Source organism: Gouania willdenowi, chromosome 4 (assembly GCF_900634775.1).
Source record: "Gouania willdenowi chromosome 4, fGouWil2.1, whole genome shotgun sequence".
NCBI classification, from domain to species: Eukaryota; Metazoa; Chordata; class Actinopteri; order Blenniiformes; family Gobiesocidae; genus Gouania; species Gouania willdenowi.
The window spans coordinates 32,303,912-32,325,059 of NC_041047.1; the positions used below are offsets into that span (position 1 = coordinate 32,303,912).

The window sequence follows — 21,148 nt, forward strand, 5'->3', positions numbered from 1 at the left end:
GTGGTTTCTGTATTTCTGTTTTGGTTTAAAGTTAGTAAAACAAAATAACCACACCATTTATTTGTTATTTTGATTTGGTTTTATAACAAAATAACCAAACACCAAACGGTACACAGATTTTGACTGTGCTCTGAGCTAAAATATTAATATCTAATAATATTGGTTTTTATAAAACAGTGGTATACAGGTGTACATTTCTGATGACCTTATAAGGTTTGATTTTCACAAATGTATTATTTAATCAACTTTAATCTTTTATTAATCCCTTTTGAAAAAAGTTGTAATAGTAGAGAATAGCCTGTTGTTTAAAGAAACAACATTTGACACTGTTTGTGCCTTTACTAAGAATCATCATTTACTGTAATCAATCAAAACTGGACATGCAAAATTAAAAAACGTGAATCAATATTTGGAGTGGAGAGACCTGTGATGTTTGCTTCTGCATGAGTGCATCACCTTCTACATTGTTTACTCACAGCTTCCAAACTTGAGAGGACAGGCATGAGCGTCCATTGGGAAATCCTCCAGCTGCATGGGACACTCAGCAGAGATAGTCAGCCTAGAGGGAGAGCAAATCAATCCATGTTTATCACCACTTAAACAAAGAAAAGCTGTGCCATTATGCAGCTATTATCAGAAAAATCTACTGTTTGTCTTCAAATAGCTGATTTTTCAACCCAATGAAAAACCAAACCACAATGGGGGAGGGGCAACGTTAATATAAATGAAAAAGTAATTAGAAGCGTAAATGATACAGATGATGTTTAATCACAGCACATCCACATACTATTGTTTAATACTGCCATCTGCTGACCACAATGGAGACTGGCAACAATGCTGAGTCTAAATGCTTTCATCTAAAGCAGTGCTTTCCAACCTTTTTTGGACCTTGACCCCATTTTGATATCACTAATTTTTGGTGACCCCAAATACTTTTTTTCATTATTAGTTTTTCATTGTGTTTGTTATGATGTGTAACAAATACAGAGTAGCCAGGACAAAGTGACAAGATGCACCAGCTCAGATATTTTTTAATACTGCATTTTATTTATTTTTCTTCCTTTTTCTCTTTCTTTTCTTTAAACTGCATATTTGGGAAAGTGAAAGTACAGAATACAGGAAGATTTTGTGTAGTTGTATTTTGAAAAAGAATACTAATTTTTAATTTTAAAATGTATTTTTTTCCCCCTAATCAATTACTAGACCCTTCAGGCAACCCCATTTAAATTTCAAATGACCCCAAGGTTGAAAATCACTGATCTAAAGGTTCTAGTTTAGACATTCTGCTGTAATAAAAACTCTTCAAAATGATTGCTCATAGGACCCATGCTGTAAAAAGAAAAGAAAAGAAAAGTAAAGAATAAAAACAAATATTAGAATATGTCAAAGTGTGTGAGGCAAGACAAACTTAACTAGTTAATATATAGTGTAAATTCCTATCTCCTCCAATTAGAGACAGGAAACAATATGATTCAATAATGATCTGTGCCTGTTTTACCCTGTACATGTTGCAGGGTGGTGTCTATCACAGTTTATATATTGTAAATAGGGCTGGGCGATATGGACCAAAACTCATGTTTCAACATTTTTATAAATCTCAATATTTTGATTTCAAATAAAATCTGACCAGAACACTTTAGTCTATTTCTCTTCTAAAGGACAGCACATGTGAGTGAGTTCTGTAGTGTGGCTTGTTTAGGGGAAAGGTCTGGGTTATAATCCGCTCAACGTTCCATCAAACTGCGCTTTTTATGTTGTTCTGAGAAGTAGTGGAAGCAGCGACTCCTAAAACAAGTAAAAAAATTAAAAAAATAAAACAAGTATTTTAAAACAAAATTTACTATAAAAATATATCGATATAGCAGATAATGTAATTTTTTTATATCCCCAAAATAGAAAACTTGATATGTCTTGAATCTCGACATACAGTATTAACCAATCCGTCACAGGACCAACAAAGAGATCATCAAACTTGTATGCTCCTAAAGGTCCTTTAGAGGCTCCAGTCAACATCAAGTGAAATACATGCTTCTAAATTGAGGGAGGAACATGGATCAGAGAAAACCAAAGCAGTTTAGATGGAGAACATGCAGACTTCAGATAGAAAGGTCCCAGAGTTATCCTCCAAGTCAAATGCTAATGATCAAAACAATCAAAACCACTGCTCCTCAGGGATGGGTTAAATGCAGAGGACAAATTCCATTAATGTAATAACATTACATGGCCAATTAAAGGCGAAAGCCCCGATTTAATCTTTAATCTTTAAACAATGTGCTTTCATATAAAACTTAATGTTTCCCATGTGAGGGAAGAAGAATTTAAATAGTAAACAATATGTATTTCTGTGAATGCACAACAATAAAAAGCAGTTTTTTTTATTTTAATTTGGAGGCTAAATGTAGTCAATCATGGACTAAGAATAAGAGTAGCAGTTTGATCTCAAAGATCATCTGTATGTTCTGGCCAGACATGCTTGCCTTAGCCAGGATTGTAGCCTTTAATGACAAGCTTAACAGACACAAACAAACTCTACTGTATCCATCCAACTGTTAACAGCAGAGCCCCAAAATCACACAGAAGGACACATATGTGACAATAAGGCTCTGCTTATACACGCTTTGATACAAAAGAAAAAAGAAGAAGAAACTGCTCATTGCCACTTCTTAAGGGTCTGCTATTTGGTGCTCTGTCTCCCTCTAGTGGACAATAATACAAAACACAACTAGGGTCCTTTTGCAAAGCAGAACTTTATCATCTTAAACATTGCATTTATCATTGAAAATGATTCTCTTTATCTTCTTGGAAATGTATTGTAAAATGTGTTGGTGCAAAGCCTTACCATGTGCTCATACATTTAGCAGTACATATAAGTTTGGGAATCAGCAATCCAAACCACATGTTTACGGTAAATTAAAGGCATGTTTGAAGTTAGTGTCTACTTGATCAACTTTAGTTAACTTTAGTTTAGTTAATAACAAAATGTTATTATTTTTTCTTTTATTTTATGGACTTGATTTAAGTAAAAGCAGCTCTGTGATTGGTTTAAACCTCATTACCTCCACAGCCTGCAGGTTAGCTCCAGCTTTTTAAAATTACTTATTTAGTCTCTTTGTTCAAGACAAATTATACTTTAAGTTGGTGATATTGAATTTATTCATGATTTTATTGTGATTGCAATGATAATTTATGTTTTAAATATTACAACTACTCTACAAATACATGTTTTATGTCATTGTTTTAATTCCTTTCTGTAAAACATGCTGGCACAGTACAACAGGAACACGTTCACAGGTGTTAAAATAACAGTCCAAAAATTAATGCTTCAAAACAGAAAAATGATCGCGACTAGTCAACTAATCAAAAAAAATAATCAATAGATTAGTCGACTGCAGAAATAATGGTTAGTTGCAGCTCTCGTCAGTACAATGTATTCTTCATTCAGCAACTTGAGTACATTGAATAGAGGCATGCCAGCTGAAAGTTTCAGTGTATTTGATAATTAGAGCTAAATTTAAGCTGTAGTAACAATTTCAAAGTGCTGCTTGATGGTTATAACAGGTACTGGCCAGCATGGAAAGAGTGGCTTCATGTCTCGTTCCCACCACTCTCTCTCTCTCTGTGGAGTTTATATGTTCTCCCAGTGCATGTTTAAATCTGTTTCATTATCGTTTCTAAATGTGTGAAAATGCATATGCAGGAGATTTAGTATCTGATTGATGGGTCTCCTCTCCAGGGTGTTCCCTGCCTTCTGTCCCATGCCAGCGGGGGTTGACGAACTTCACTCCATTAAAAGCAATTGCTACAGTTCAGTCGGTTATCGATATAGTATTTTACTGTTTCTTTGTTAATTGTTGCAAAAACTTTAAAGCTGCAGTATGTAGACTCGTGAGACGCTCCACACTGCCCCCTCCCCTCCTGAATGAAAGTTACTGGTCTTCTTGTGGAGACTTTTTTCCTAATAGAGACTTATGACAAATGTAGGGACTTTATCTTGTGCTATTGGAGAGTTTTCTCATGTTTTAGAGACATGAAAGCACATATCACTCACTGCTTATGAGGAGAGTAAGAGGCTCACAGTCACAGTCGCTCCTCAGACACAAGCAGCCGTGGTCAGCTGATCAGAGCAGACACTCTCCACAACCACACTGCAAATGAACTGTCTGTTCTCCAAACCTTTGATAATGTTTCTCTTAGGTTTACAAGCTATTTAGTTTAGTATTTAGCTATCTGTTATCACTCTCTCTGACTCTGTTTGGGTGGCAGACTGCTCACGAACTGAAAGCGGATCGTGCGCAGTCCGCCTCACATACTGAGTCAGAGGAACCTCCGCGGAGTCTGTTCCTCCTGAACACGTTTGTGTCTTTATTCTGTTGCTTCTCCACCTCGGTCTTCCTTTTTCCTCTTGCTTTGCCATGTAACCGCTGTGCCAAAAGACGCGATCGAGACTTCTGCTGGAAGATCTGCTATTGTACTTTCACTACTCTCAGATCGCAAACGCGCATAGACTTTTGACGAGCAGCTCGAGCAGCCAATAATAACGCCTAAAAAGCTCATGCATCGCACTGTTAGTAGCAGAGTGTCATACTCCTGGATTTCTAAAGTTGATTTAAAGAGCCAGGAGAAGGAGCAGAGATTCACTTTCCACTCAGTACACTTTGGACTACAATATGCTCAAACACGATTATGGATTTTTGACCAAATGACACAAAAAATTAATTTACATACTGCAGCTTTAGGTTGACATTATATGCTAATCAGCTATCTTATTAGGTACACCTCTTTTGCAAAAAGCAGTGTCTGGAGATGGTTAGGTTTGCAACTCAATGGAAATTTGGAAAATGGTCTGATGATCATCACTAACAAGATTATGGCTCCTATGGTTTCTATGGCCCTTATGGCATTTCTCAGTGTCTCGTTTGAACACCACAGTATTGATGAGTATTACTGCTGATCACGTCCTTCCCTTTATCAATATACAGTATTTATTGTGATATCTCCTTCCAATAAATTCTATAGCTTTTACTATTGTTAGTGGACTGAGATCAGACTCGACGCCAAAGTGATTCACAAGATAAAGAGGGTTTTCTGTTGTTGTCGGGATGGATGGATTCAGGGTTGGGCTCAATTATATTTTTCTGTTACAATTACCATGTTCAATTACAATTCGATTGTGATTACAGTGACCACCATTTTCTCCAATTGAAATTAAATTGCAATTATTTTTTTAACTCAGAAAGTCAATTACAATTACATTCCCAATTACTAAAGTTCAAATACAATTAATCATTACTGCTGTGCCTGAAATAAGTAACCTAATAATAGTTTTGTGTTAACTTTCTGTTTGCATCTTGAGTAAAATTTGGACATAACAGGTCCTAAATCAGCTGTAAAAAACAATAAAAAATATCTATCATCTAATTTCTTTCCTATCTCTTGTTTACATTGTTAGGATTCCTAATCAATGAAAACATTGATTTTCATATTCCTGGTGTGGGCGTCAGAGCCTTTTTTATGTCAGTATAGCCCTCGATTTAAATTTTTGTAAAATAGTAAAATGTGGGAAAGCTTGATATGAAACACATTTTAATAAATGTTAACTACATAATGTGTAGAACTGCACATAGAACTGTCACATAGTTCCCCAGTTTTGTGTTAAATTATAATTGACAATTTTTATAGAGATTTCATGGCAATTACAATTACAAAGTCAATTGTTTGAGCTCATTACAAATGGTAAATGGTAAATGGACTTGATTTTATACAGCGCTTTATCACCACACTGAAGCAGTCTCAAAGCGCTTTACATATCAGCTCATTCACCCAATCACTCTCACATTCACACACCAGTGGGACAGGACTGCCATGCAAGGCGCTAGTCGACCACTGGGAGCAACTTAGGGTTCAGTGTCTTGCCCAAGGACACTTCGACACATAGTCAGGTACTGGGATCGAACCCCCAACCTCTCGATCAGAAGACGACCCACTACCACCTGAGCCACGGTCACCCAAGTTAAATACGATTATGACAGCAACTGATTTTTAAAATTACAATCACAATTATAATTACATCATAATTGTAATTAATCATCAATTACGTGATTACAATTATAATTGATACCAACCCTGGATGGATTTTCTAGCTGCATTTATTCTGTCCTTATTCCTGCTGCTCAGACAATCATTACCTGTACAAAGGCTGCATTCTGAGTTAAACCCTCTCACTAAAGCTCAAATCAAGGCCACCTGCGTTCCTTTTAAGCTGAGTATTGCTCCACCTTTTTCCAAACATGACTAATATCCACAGTGGGACTTTGGAATAAGCGGGTGGGCAGCGCCGTCTCGCTTTAATTAGATAAATACAAAGAGCGCCTACCTTTAATAATAAATCATCAAAAGCACAATAGACAAGCTGAATCACCAACAGGACTACTGCTGCCATAGATGTTTCAAACATGATGAAGTTTGGGTAAAGATGACATCACCGTGACTTCATAACAAAGCATATCATAGGAATCCTGTTTCCTCTGAGAATTGCTTTGATGCAAAGGACCAGCAACTCTGAACAGGAGTGTGCTGTGAGTGTAAGGGAGGAAAGTAATGCATGCATAAAATGTTCCTCTAATAACCTCATTCCCAGAACACAAAGACATTAATGGCCCATTGTGAAGCCATTTTCTAATGGCTTGCAGCATTTAATAATGTGCTGTAGATTTGCAGCAATTTCAAAGTGAACGATAATTAATGCTTTTTGACATGCAGTTGTGTCCATCTCCTAAAGCTTCCTTTGTTAATATTTGATTTAGATGATCTATTGTCTTAATAATAAGATGACACAACAGAAAAGTTAACATACATGAGATAGTTACTGTAAAAATACATCTCCTTTTGTACAAAACACCGTCCAAGGTCCAATTCCATCTGCTGCTAATCAGAAAAACTACAGCACCTTTCAGTTCTCAGGCCATACTTCACACAGCATGCAGTACAGCCTCTGAGGAGGGAGCAAACATCTGAACTGCAACTGAGTGTTAAAAGCAATAATAGGCAGAAAAGCTTGTGCTGTTAACATGTCAAAGTGGAGGTTTCTATCACGTGTCAGCAGCATGAATGATAGTGGATGAGAGCGGAGGAGGACAGCGCTGGGTCACAGCAAACAGTCCGAGTCCCCCTGAACCTCGTGTAAAGTATGAGGACAACACGATGACGCATCGATGCAACACTGAGACACAGCTCAAGTGTGTGGGCTGAAAACCATTACCACAGTAGTAAAGCAGGTTGATGGAGGTTTACTCATCACTCCTTCTTTTTAGGTTACACAATATTTGAACTTCGATACGCAGACAGATGGGAGAATAAATGCTCGTTCTGCTGCAGTCTCACCTCATGGTGTAGAGAAGAGTCCCGTCGTCTTGCAGCCGCAGAAGCTTGTTAGGTGTGGTCATATTGTGTGCGATGGACTTTTTCCCATTGAGGAAGAAGGTGTCAGGTGTCCAAATGTTACTGGCTAACAGATTGTTCAGGGGGAGCATCTCCATTGGGCCTTTGAAACAAAGTCTTTCATCTTTCCAGCTCTGGCGAAAGAACACGTCGATTGTGTATTCCTACAAAGTCAGCAAGAAGAGATACTATGAGGCATGTGGAAAATCTTTACCTTTCTGTTAAAAACAATGGAATGAAGCTGATCAGAGGACTCAGAAACACTGATAGCCCCAAATGTCCTGTGTAGTAGAAGAGGGAGCAGTTAGCAACAGGCAGAGGTACAAGTAACTAAGTACAAATATTTTGTTACTGTACATAACTCATTGAGTGCCATTCCCGTCTATAGATGTGAATTGTGTTTTCCGGCTGGGGTTGTTAGGAGACAGTGTGACTCTGTGAATATCTAACTCAGGGGTGCCCAATCCTGGTCCTCAAGGGCCCCTATCTAGCATGTTTTAGATGTTTCCCTCTTCAAAACACACCTGATTCAAATGATTAACTCACCATCAAGCTCTGCAGAAGCCTGATAACGATCCTGGTCATTTCAATGTGTGGAACTAAGTGGACTATTGAGAGTGTGGCGATGGTGAGATAAAACGATAAAAAAAATGTGGCAAGCGCTGAGACTCGGCATGTCCGGGAAAGAGGAAGTTGCATGTGTGGAGAATGACGGGGGAGAAACTTGGAGGACGGCCAAAATACAGTAAAAAATCCATTCAACTATGACCTAGATAGTAAAATAATAATAATGTTGCCATCAAAAGCCCAGTCTCAGTGTTGATTTTGTAGTGTTATAGAAGGAAACCAATGTTGGGGTGTCACTAAAGCTAAAAAACTTTTTAGCTTTCGTCACTAATAGGTTTTTACAGAAAAAGTCATTTTTCTCAGCTTTTTGTCACAAACTGGCAATTTGTGTAAAACTTGCCTCTATTCAACTGCTGATTACTAAAGAACGAAACAAGGTAGAAACAAAAATCTCAAGATTGTCACAGTACAATCTGTGGGTCTTTAAAGATTAGTCAAAATGCTCTAAAATGGCTGGAACTGAGTGGGTAGAAATTTTGAAAATGATGCTAAATTTTGGTAGTTTGAGTTTTTTTTGTTGGGCAGGTGCCTTAGTTTTAGGTTAACATTTTCAACTTTTTAAAAATGTCAAACTCAAAGCTGTTCTGGATTTTATTTAGGATTTGCATTATTTTTCTTGAAACGTTTTATTTACAAATTGTTACTATAATGAGTGCTAAATTCTCTTAGTGTTCAAAGGTAACAGATTTAACTTGTTTCCATGTAACAGTATTCTACAAGAACTTGAAAAAAAGATAAAAGATATGGAATTTGCTAGTTTAGAAACCCTGTCTTATTATTGAAGGAACATTTGTTTTACTTTTTGCTTAAGTGTATTTAATAGCATGTACTTTTTAACTTTTACTCAAGTAAGGGAGCAACTTCAATATTGTTACTTTTACCAGAGTCATTTTTATTCAAGTATCTATACTTTTACTTGAGTACTGGAGACTAGTACTTTTGCCACCTCTGGCATGTGGCAAATTAATAATTTATATATATATATATAAATTAGGGGTGTGACGAGATCTCGTGCCACGAGACTAAACTTGACAAGATTTCTCGGCATTAAAAATCTGTATCGCAAGATTTTATTTTATTATATTTATTATTTTTGTGAGCTATCCAAACTTCTATTTGTGACCTCTGGGGGCAGTAACGCGCCTTTGCTACATCTAGCCTGCCAGAACCTAAAGCAGGAGAAGGAAAAGAAGAAGAGGAGGAGGAGTACATTTGAGTTCTCGTTTCAATTTGTGGAAGAATAAGTTTATTAACAGTTAAAAGAACATGGCTGTGTAGTTGTAGCATGTTGTTAATGACATAGTTGGTCAGACTCTGTTGGCACTATTTGCACTCTGTATTGACAGAGTAGAACTTTGATTTGGTTTTGCACAATATTATTTGCATTTGAAAAAAAGACAGAAATATATAATTTCAACTTTTATACATTTTAGTTTTAGTTTCTTAAAATCTCGTCTCGTTCTATTTTCATTTTGTGAATGTGATGCTCTTACCATTTCAGTATCTGAAACAGGACCAAAACTTGTGACGAAGATGTTGGTTTTGATTTCAGTCACTTTCTCTGAAAAGCAGATAAGAACATGAATAAACTTAACAACATGAGCCTTTTACTTTAAGTGACTGGAATTTAAAGAACAAACCTGAACTTCTTTGATACGGTGCCAACATATTCCAGTACATTCATTGTGACTGGGTCTGGGTTAGCAGCTGAAAGCATGCTTTGTCATGCATTTTCTAAGCCTAACAGAGTCGCTGTGGCCTTCAGGAAAAGTTATTCAAGATATCACTGCCCCCTCCCTTCGAACAAAGTGGTACCTCTCACCAGAAATGCACACAAGATAACACACCTTTCAGATTTCATCAAGATTACCTTTCTTTTAGGCTGAGAAATAATAACGTATTCACTATTTTCCATTACTCGTCTTTATCAGGTTTTGTTTCCAAGATAAAAAGCGTTTTGTAATCTTATGTACGCTATGAATACAGTTACTTTAAACTCTATGTCAAGCTTCTCATTAGTTACAGAAAGATGTTGCTGTTGCTGAACCAAGGTCAGAGAATGAAACATTAACATCACATTTTGATCTTAAAAATACACACGCACACTGAGCTCAAAGGAAGGTATGTCCTGGCATTACATTCCTCCTTCTCTGCACAGGGAATTAACCTTCAGGCACTTTTTGATGTACATGTGTGTCCAATAGAAGCTTACTTATACATTTTTTTTCTTCACATAAATAAATGGACTTGATTTTATATAGGGCTTTATCACCACACTGAAGCAGTCTCAAAGCGCTTTACATATCAGCTCATTCACCCAATCACTCTCACATTCACACACCAGTGGGACAGGACTGCCATGCAAGGCGCTAGTCGACCACTGGGAGCAACTTAGGGTTCAGTGTCTTGCCCAAGGACACTTCGACACATAGTCAGGTACTGGGATCAAACCCCCAACCTCTCGATCAGAAGACGACCCACTACCACTTGAGCCACGGTCGCCCTACGTAATACATAATTATTGTTTTCTTTCCAAGCCTCTGGGTGTTTGGATTCAATAGAAGGGAGGTAAAGGTTTCTCAGTCCTACCTCCCAGTCCAGGGCGGAGTCTGTTGTCATAACCATCCAGTAGGCCGTCCAGGATGCGTGTGAAGATGGTGATGTTGTTATTTATTTCTGCCTCTTTGGGAGTTTCAGTTACCTCCTGGGAGAGGCTGAATAAGCCGAGCAAACGCTCCAATTATTCAAACAGACATTTTACTTATGAACCAGTAAATTATTCAGAATAGCCTTCACAGTGGTCTGAAACCACAGGGGTCAGTGAGTCAGCCAGTTCCTTACCACAGTCGGCAGGTGATGCTCACAAGCAGGGCAGAGAACCACAGACCCCTCATTGCACCGCTGGAGAACATTCCATCGCCCATTCCTGAGAAGTCAAATACACACACACAGATCAAAACACATATCCTATACATTGTATGACAGTATTTCATGTTCTTGCTTTGCAGATGATTTCAGGCCCACAAAAGCTCTCTCCATATATGATCACAATGTAATATTTGTTAACAATTAGGGAAAACCAAAACAAGGAACCATCTGCACAGAACTGTTCTGCAGATATGTGTGCGTGTGTCATTTAAAAACACAATTATGCAAAAGTTTAATTGAACCTACAAACATGATTTATCTTGCACAGTGCACACACACACACACACACTGGATCCTTTTGTTGGGAACCAGGGTTGGGGTCTATTATAATCAAGTAATTATTAATTAATTATAATTATGGCATAATTATAGTTGTATTTGTAAGTTTAAAAATCCGTTCCTGTCACAATCATAATTAAATTGTAATTGAGTTTAGACATTTGACTTTGTAATTGTAATTGCCATGAAAATTCGATAAAAAATTGTCAATTACAATTTAACGTAAAATTGGGGAACCCTGTTACTGTTCTACACATATGTAGTTAACAATTATTAAAATATGTTTCATATCAAGCTTTCCCATATTTTACCTTTTAAAATAAATTAAATTGAGGGGTATACTGACACAAAAAAGGCTCCAACACCCACACCAAAACCTATATTTTAGTAAATGGACTTGATTTTATATAGTGCTTTATCAGCACACTGAAGCAGTCTTTACATATCAGCTCATTCACCCAATCACTCTCACATCCACACACCAGTGGGACAGGACTGCCATGCAAGGCGCTAGTCGACCACTGGGAGCAACTTAGGGTTCAGTGTCTTGCCCAAGGACACTTCGACACATAGTCAGGTACTGGGATCGAACCCCCAACCTCTCGATCAGAAGACAACCCTCTACCACCTGAGCCACTGTCGCCGATTATCATAGGATTTCAGAGATGCTAACAGAAAGCTAACACAAGAGGAAGGTTAACTTTATTTAGGTTATTTATTTCAGGCTTAGTAACTGTGAATAATTGGGAGTGAACTTTAGTAATTGAAAAGGTAATTGTAATTGACTTTCTGAGGATAAAAAAATAATTGTAATTCAATTGTAATTCGAAAAAAAAAAAATCGCTGCTCACTGTAATTGTAATTGAACGTGGGTAATTAAAAACGTAATTGTAACTGAAAAATGTAACAGACCCCCAACCCTGGTGGGAACACAGGGCTGTGATCCAGCACTGCTGTCCTCACCCTGCATCCAGCTGGTCTATGTGTGCGCACTCTGCACCGCTTCCCTCCCGTCCTCCCGCGCACAAACCCCTCTTTCATTCTCTCTATGAAGTGTGAAACACCTCTACAGTATCTGTTCTCCATCAATACGTTGCACTGACATCTTACCACACGAGCCGAAGCGCAGTCAAACTTGGTCTCACACGCAGGTCGTGCTGCGTGCGTTGAGAGCATCAGTTCCCACAAAGGCCACACAAGATAGTCGCATAGTGAAGAAAGGGTGCACACACACACGCACACACACACACGCACGCACACACACACAATGAGGATGATGGGAGTTGTTTCTCCGTCAGAGATTATTTGAGCAGGAAATAGACCAAAGGGTCAGTGGAAGAAGAAAAGGCTTCCCAGCTCCACAGCAGGCTGACCATTCTTCAGATGGTTCTCCAGTGAGCAGCAGCAGAAAAAAACACTGAGAACACAATCCCACAGAACAGAGCAGAGCAGAGCAGAACACCGAGGGGCGATGGAGAGCAGTGTGCGAGAATTAGGAGCAGAATGGCCCAGAGGATGCGTGGACTCAGAGTGGAGGAGGGATGATGAGAGAGAGAGAGAGAGAGAGAGAGAGAGAGAGAGAGAGAGAGAGAGCGAGAAAGCTAGAGAGCGAGAGAGCTAGAGAGAGAGAGAGAGAGAGAGAGAGCGAGAAAGCTAGAGAGAGAGAGAGCTAGAGAGAGAGAGAGAGAGCGAGAGAGAGAGAGAGAGCGAGAGAGAGAGCGAGAAAGCTAGAGAGAGAGAGAGCTAGAGAGAGAGAGAGAGAGAGAGAGAGAGAGCGAGAGAGAGAGCGAGAAAGCTAGAGAGAGAGAGAGAGAGAGAGAGAGAGAGAGAGAGAGAAGGGGGGGGGGGGGGGGGAAGCAGCAGTATCACCAACAGCAAAAAGAAGGATCACTACTGCAATAAGAAGCCTCTGCACACCGCAAAAAACACAGAATCCCTTACACATTTATTTTATTAACATTATAACATTACTTACATTACTTCAAGCTAAGGTGGGCGATTCTCTCCAGATACACTTTTTAGGTTTTTGGTTGAAATTGTCTTTATATGTCCTGACAGAAATTATTCTTATTTGCTCTGAAAAAGGAACGAGGAAAATGTGTCAACTGTAGTAGCTGTAAACCTGTAATAACCTGGAGAAAAAAGACAAACCGATTTTTTTTTTTTAACCAATCACGTCTCCCTGCTCGTTCTCGATCCCTCACATGCACGAGCTCACACTGAAAGCGCGTCACCGATGACAGAGTTAAAACAGAGTTTTTGGTCACGTATTTTAACATATATAATGCTGAAGTTTATTGTCTACTTACTGCTGCATGAGACATGAGATAACTAAGTTTCTACACAATACAAGCGAAGAGCTGAGGTCTGCTTCTGCAGCAGCTGTGCGCGTGCATGTGAGTGAGACGGAGCACAGAGGGGCGGGGCGAGGGGAGTAAAGGCGGAGCCATCAGGGAGGCTACGTTAAAAATCATGCTAGCTTTTGAGAATCGCCTACCCTACTTTTAAAACACAGTATTAATAATATTCAATTTAATTGTAAATGTACCATTATGTATTTTGAACATATGAAAAACGAAGTGGATTTCATTGGAAGCCTGTTTATTTCATATAGTAAAGTGTGTAAATTCAACTAATCGTCTCCCCTTTCTGAAGTGAAATGATGACTGATTTACCCCTATATTTTCTTTTTTTCTCAGTCCTGTATGTATGATTCTTGCTTGCTTGTCCCCTTTCTGTATCTTTGTATAATGTACGCTTCTGACATGTAAACTTGTGTTTTTCAAACAAAATTAAAAAAAAAAAAAAAAACTGCAAAGAACACACCTTTCTATTCAATTATGAAACAGTTTAACTAATTGATAAATAAGTATTAATATGTCAACATGTCTTGAATGTAGTTTTCCCCTTGTTTTTTACTCTAATGAGATTATTGTGTGTCTAATGTGTATTTGTAATACACGCGAGCTGAAATTTACCTCATATCTGGACAAAAATCTATTTTTTTTCCACAGTGATATTTAAATATTTTTTTTTAATGTTTATGTTTTTATCTTTTCTAATATATATACAGTATATAGTCTTGTAATGTCATAGTTTAGCTCAGATAAAGTTGACTGTGTTTTATAATTATAATGTGTGAGACCTATGCATGACTACAGGCAACAATGAGCTTCTAGCATTGCAATGGACTTGCAAAAGATTGGATGGATGGATGTTGGATGAATGGATGGATGGATGTTGGATGGATGGATAATTTGTGCTGAAACAATGATTTATCTGGTTAACTGAAGGTAAAATAAATAAATAAAAAAAATACTTAAGAGAACATGGAAACTCTGTTTAGAGTTAAGTCACGTCAGTTCAATGAGTTCCATGGTTATCAAACACCCTGAAATTGATACATTTAAAATCTGTGTACCCTTCTTTCTTTGGTTATTTTGTTTCAAAACCAAATTAAAAAGTAGAAAAAAATGTTTTTTTCTTTTATTAATTTAAAACCAGGAACAGGAAAATGGAAACCGGTGTATTTCTGATTGGTTTTAAAAATCAAAATAACAATGGCAACATATTGTATTGTTTTGTTTGTTTGTCTTTTTAAAAAAGCTCAGTTGATTCTATATCTATACCGGTGTTATAGTTTAAGTGGCGACCGACTTTCGTTAGTGTGGCTAGGCTAGCCGGCTAGCTTTTATTTGATTTGTACAACTGTTTAAAGTGTTAATATGTGATTGTGTTTGCAGCTCTGTGTGCGGATGCTTCACATGTATAACACCGGACTTGTCGGTGCAAAGTGGACGCACCACGGCTGTTGTAAACAGGAAGTTACGCGTCTCGCACTTCTTCAACCCTATGTGTTCTTAATGTATTTTTACAAAATCTAAAGTCTGTATAATGTGATGAAACAATAAAACAATTAACACGTATATGATCTGTCTCATGAAAATAAACACTTCAGTAGCTTCCACTGGGAATCGATCCTGCATCATTGAGAAAAATCAAATCCATACGACTACTTCATTAACCGCTCAGCCAGTTTTTTAAACAAATTTTTATATTTTTTTGGTGTATTTTTCTGTAATGTGTGTATTTTAGAGTCATTATGTGTATTTTTATTTACTTTTATTTTACTCACTCTCTAAACAGCTCAGTGTGCGTTCAGCATGTACATCCAAGGAGCACATTTGGTTTTATTGTCCATGGTGAAAATATCAGCATTTATAAGGAACAGTCAAAAAGTATGTTTCCTCAAGAGAGAAGTCCACAGGAGCTCAAAACTTGTGAAAGAGCCTTAAACTATTTTCCTCTCTCTCACTCGTTTGCCTGCAGTCCATGTGCGCGCAGGTCTGGTGCTACTCCAGGTCTTCAGTGATTGGCTCTGGCCGAACACAGAACTGTAGCTCACCACTGTGATTGGCTCTGGCACGCACCGAAGCGGAACTGTGCAGTGAAATATGTATAGATGGTGCGCTAGCGCCCCCTCACACTGAGGTCAAAAGCTGAATAGGTTTCACTTCTGAGTGAACATAAATGTGCCATCTGGGCGAAATACAATTTAAATAAACGTTTAGAAATCACCAAATAAGTCCAAAATAACGGAAGCACACACTTGGGCTATGTGGAAGCTGTTAAAAAAGCTTCAGGTTGAACAGACACCGTGAAAATGTTAATTTTATTCCTGATCTTTGTGCATTTACTTTCAAGGTTTTGGGTCTGAACAGTTCCAACTTGGTCATCGTGGACGTAGTTTTTCTCCCTTTACAACTTGGACAAAAAGAAAGACTGCAGTTTGTGTAACTGCATCAGATTCATAGATTTATACTTAAGTTTAAATCCTTTTGTGTTGCCATGTGCAATAAATTGGCTTTAAGAGGGGAAAAAACCAAACACAAAATGCTGGTGGATTAAGGTCAGCACTTGCAGTCAAGACAGTAATGGCTTGTTTCTCTGGGTTTGCAGGAATGCTGTTGATGGAAACAAAAAGCTATACGCCATCTACGACACAAGGTGAGAAATCATTCCTTATGCTTTCCTGAAGAAAGAAACAGTGAACAAACTGTAAAAAAAGACATTGAGTTTTTATTTCTAGACATGTCCAAGTATGGTACAATAAATGCAGCATAATTGTTAAAAGCATTCCAACTAAAGCACTGTTTCATCTTAAATGCTATTCTCCCCCTGTACTTAAGTCAGTCGCTGCGCGCCTTCATCCCAGTTATGCACTGTGGGCTGAGCGTCCCTGAAATGTGGGTGTTCCCATTCAAATCTGACTTTACGCGCATTCTCCAGTGTGCGTAAGTCCTTTTCCTCTTAGGCGCTTCTAAATAAGTGCAGTGCCCCGATAAGGTGAAACAATATATTGCACTAGAAATATTGACTTAGTTACATTTGAAGCCACACAGACTCAGACGCAGACTTCTGTCCACGTTGGTCACAGTGATTCAACTATTTTCACAGTTTGATCCACTACAGAGTGAAACAAGCTGTCATATGCAGATGAGGATGGACCAGAAACTGTTCCCAATGAGGCTCAGCTCAGGTCTCTTTAAACAATTTATATTTAAAACTGTGTATTATGGAAGCCAATAGCTGTGTTTCACTGCAAACATCCCTCTGTATTAAAGCAGGACGCTCTGCGGCCGCATTATTTCCTCATATCTCCAGCGCATCTAACTCAGTCGGATTATTGCGTCACCTAGTGGAAGTGTGTCTGATCGTCAAAACAATCACCTTTTCCTAACATTTTTCCTCAACCCTGTGACATCATCTGAGAGGTTATAGAAAAGTGGATAGGAAAGGAGATAGGAGGGACTATTTGGACGCAGCCCCTGTGTGTGCAAAGCACTCTGTCCTCCTAACGCATTAGGGCTTATTGCATTCTCACAATAAGAATGACTTTTTCTTCATGTGCAATAGACCCTTTGATTGTTTCTAAACATTGTGACATATTTTGTTGGAGGCAAACCACCATAGATGACTTACCCGAGCTGTTAGACAATGGGGAGAGACGTAGCAACGTGGCGGCCATCTTACCTCAGACAGCTGGCCCTGCTCCTTACATCGATGTCAATGGTGTATGTACTATTGACATCGATGTCAATAGTACATACACCATAACTTGCTCAATTTTCAACCAATTTTCGAATGGCAATTTCAACATGTACAAGCATCCTATGTCATACCTACGTATAATAAGGTTTGTAATAAGGCAAACCATTTGTAAATATGTCAATATTTCATCGAGTTAAGGGTATTTTTGTTTAAGCTGATCACTCAACTTCCAACAGCTACCGTATCAGAATGTGAGAACGTCAGTTGTCTAGTGTTTATATATCTATGCTTTAGCCAGCGGTATTTTCTGTTTAGACCCCTCTATTAGTTCCTGGTTTTGATTTGATCCTCCAGTGATGAGAGGTTTCCTACTTTTTGGGTAGAGCCATGGTCAAAACCGTTACATCAGGCAATTCAAATGCTTGAACAAAAAAAATATTTACATTTAGTTCATCCACTTTACTAGATACTGAGTGGTTTAATAAAAGTTTATGGAAAAGTTTTCTTTGTTTTCTTGGGAGATGGAACTTAATACCCCTATCTAGTAACGTTAGTCATGTTGAATGTTCATTCATTTTCAGACCCACTTATTCCTGTTTATCAGGGTCGCGGGGGTCTGCGGGTGCCAATCTCCGGCTCTCATTGGGCGCTGGGCGGGGGTACACCCTGGACAGGGCGCCAGTCCATCGCAGGGCAACACAGACAGACAGACAACCACTCACTCGCATACACTCCTATGGGAAATTTGGAGACTCCAATAAACCTTACAGTCATGTTTTTGGATTGTGGGAGGAAGCCGGAGTACCCGGAGGAAACCCACGCAGCACGGGGAGAACATGCAAACTCCACACAGAAAGGACCCAGGTGTCCACCCCAGGGCTTGAACCCAGGACCTTCTTGCTGTGAGGCAGATGTGTTAACCACTAAGTCACCGAAAATATTCATAGCCAAATGTAAATGTATTGAATTGTTTTTTTTTTTAAAGTGATAAACCAACACCACCTGCCGCATAAATGTAAATTGGAAAGAAAACAACATTATTATGTAATTTAAAAAAAGGTGTGGTCCAAAAGCTTTTAATCCTCTCTCACTCATACCTTGCAGAGCCTCCTTTATTTGCAATCACAGCTACTAATGTTTTGGGATATGTCTACCAGCGTAGCACATTTAAGGACTGACATTTTTCAATTAAATTAAACTTTATTTATATAAATCCAAATACCTTAAGTCAACTTAAGGCACTCTGGGAACATAATAAGTTATGTTTTAATGAAACAAGTAATGTAGTAAAGCTTATTGAGACACTAACACATGAGACTTTACAAGCAAAGTGAAATCATCTACTAACAGACAATTTTGTGTTATTAGAACTACTAGTAAAACTTTTTACTCGTAACATTTTATAGTAAAGCTAAACTAGTAGTAAAACAAATGTACGTGCGGTACTAGGAGACAATTTTGTTTTACTAGTAAGGTCTACTCGTACACTAGTGCACCAAAAACGTCTAGTAGTAAAATAAAAGTTTGTTTACTAGTACTACTAGTAAACTCAACACAAGATATCACACTTGTAGTACTAGTAGACCAAATGCAAATGAAGTAGGAGGGATTATAACCAAATCCAGATCCCTGATTGTATGTAATTAGTTTGAAAGCCAATGGGAAGCCTAAATGAGCTTTTTCTTGCCCCTTATTAGCATATAAGTGTTACTAGTAGTACGAGTGAACATTTTAAGTCTATTAGTAGTAACCATTAAGTAGTACAAGTGAATATTTTTGTCAACTATTGTAAGTACTAGTGACACTTTTTGTTTCAATAGTTTAAGTGTACTTGCACTCACGCACAAGTTAAGCAAAAATCAAGTTTGTGTAATACAAGTAGTCGATGGTTTATTTTATCACAATATCAAATGCATGCTCATACGGTTTACCATAAAAGTTCCCTGAAAGAGGCAACAGGCAGGGGATTAACCACCATACCTTAAAAATAATCTGTGACCAAAATTAAAGAATAGTTTTAAATTTCAACAAATATTTACAAGAAAATGTGATACATTTTCAACTAAAATATTTGCATTTCCTGAAGAAAATACAAGTGAGGATGCAGGTGCTGGCCCGTGTCACACTGCATTAGATTAACATTAGCATTAGTTAGCATTAACTCGCATTAGCATGAATTTGCTCTATCATTATTATTAGCTAGCAATAGTATGAACTAACATTAGCATTAGCATTATCACACATTAGCATTAGCCTAGCAATAACATTAACCTAGCCTTAACACTAACCTAGCATTAGCATTAGCCTCGTGTTATCATTAACCTAGCAATAGCATTGGCCTAGCATTGGCATTGACCTAGCATTAGCATTAACCTAACATTAGCTAAGCATTGACCTAGCCATAGCTGAACATTGGCAATAAGGATGAAATAGGTTGAACAGGACTCGTTGATTAGGTTGAAGAATGGCTGGGGATGAAGTGATCGAAATCTTAAAAAGCTGAAATTTCCAATAGAAATAAATAGGAAAGAATAGATTCATAATAAGTCTAAATGTTACAAATTACAAAAGTACAAGCATAAATCTCTGGACCTGTCTGATCAAAATGTCAAAATGCCTCCTGCATCCTCACTAATTCATTAAAAAGTGCATGGATCTTGATCTCACTGTTAACCACATTAGTAGCTGTGAAATTACATTGTGTAGGTTTTTGAAGAAAAAAGTAAGTTACTTTTTTGACTTATACAGAAACAAAAACTAAGTGAACAAAAAAAATCTCCTGGAAGAGGAAATTCATACACTATTCATGGTTAGATATGGAAACAAACAACCAAGATAAACCAAAAATAACAGATTAATGTCTCTAATCCTGAGAACAATCAATGGCTCTACATAAATAAATGTACTTAAAAATAAAAGTTTGGGTTTCTTTCATTTTGAAACACTTTTGTGTCAGCATAAATGCCTGCGGTACTAAAAACAGGTATTTGGCTCAGTTATGGGTCTCGGCCCACGAGTTGAGAACCCCTGCCTCAGCACGGCTCTGTATGGATCACAAAGTGAGACAGACTACGGATCCACTCCTCTCCTCTCCATAGAGAAGAACCAGGGATAAGTCCAGACTCCACAGTAGATTGCTGTGCTGTTTGTGCGGGCAGAGGTCCCGTACGGGTGTCCGTGGGTTACCGGCCATCTGTAGAGTGGGCTGACCCGTTAAAGCATCCACCAGCGCAGTGGAGCGATGTGAGCCACACCGGGCATGTTGGGGGTAAGGACTGTGTGGGAGAGGTCTCACCTGGTTTAGTGTGTGTATTGGAGCACCGTGGCTCCTTGCTCCTCCGGCCCGGGATGCGAGGGACCCAGAGCCCGGGGCTCCCGCACATCCTGGCTGTGCCGCTGGTCGTGGCGCTGCTGTGCTGCGCCCAGAGGTGAGTGTGTTCCGGGCTGCGCTGCTCCGAGCTCCGCTAAACACTCACCGTGTTCTCACCCGCTTTGTTTTTCAGCGTCAACGAACCGGGAAACATGTCGTTTGTCAAGGAGACGGTGGATAAACTGTTAAAAGGATACGACATTCGGCTTCGGCCAGACTTCGGAGGTACGATTCGGCAGTGCGCTTCATCTGATGGATGTTCCTGGTACAATTTCATCCCCAAAGTAACTCCAACTTCCACCTTATTTCCAGGTCCGCCGGTCGCTGTTGGCATGAGTATAGACGTGGCCAGTATAGACATGGTGTCAGAAGTCAACATGGTAAGTTGTACAACAAATGTTCAATAACCTTTTGTATAAATATTAATATCAAACATACCCATCAGTCTCCAGTTTT

The 21,148-nt window shown here is 38.5% G+C and overlaps 2 protein-coding genes across 3 annotated transcripts in view; one reads left to right on the forward strand and one right to left on the reverse strand.

The window, feature by feature from the left end:
• Nucleotides 1-21,010, reverse strand: part of gabra5 (gamma-aminobutyric acid type A receptor subunit alpha5) — a 46,332-nt gene extending 25,322 nt beyond the window's left edge. The window contains exons 1-6 of one of the 2 annotated variants that reach the window (XM_028443710.1): nt 20,618-21,010; nt 10,906-10,990; nt 10,654-10,778; nt 9,558-9,625; nt 7,381-7,601; nt 477-559 (exon numbers count right to left, since the gene is read on the reverse strand). In XM_028443710.1, coding sequence (XP_028299511.1) covers nt 477-559; nt 7,381-7,601; nt 9,558-9,625; nt 10,654-10,778; nt 10,906-10,990; nt 20,618-20,705 — 670 coding nt within the window. In that variant the 5' untranslated portion in view covers nt 20,706-21,010. Of the gene's footprint in view, nt 1-476; nt 560-7,380; nt 7,602-9,557; nt 9,626-10,653; nt 10,779-10,905; nt 10,991-12,381; nt 12,797-20,617 lie in introns of those variants that run through there. The other variant, XM_028443711.1, reaches the window with a different exon arrangement.
• The window catches only part of gabrb3 (gamma-aminobutyric acid type A receptor subunit beta3), a 36,152-nt gene continuing 35,619 nt past the window's right edge, over nt 20,616-21,148 (forward strand). The window contains exons 1-3 of the mRNA XM_028443712.1: nt 20,616-20,750; nt 20,826-20,917; nt 21,005-21,072. Coding sequence (XP_028299513.1) covers nt 20,671-20,750; nt 20,826-20,917; nt 21,005-21,072 — 240 coding nt within the window. The 5' untranslated portion in view covers nt 20,616-20,670. The remainder of the gene's footprint in view (nt 20,751-20,825; nt 20,918-21,004; nt 21,073-21,148) is intronic.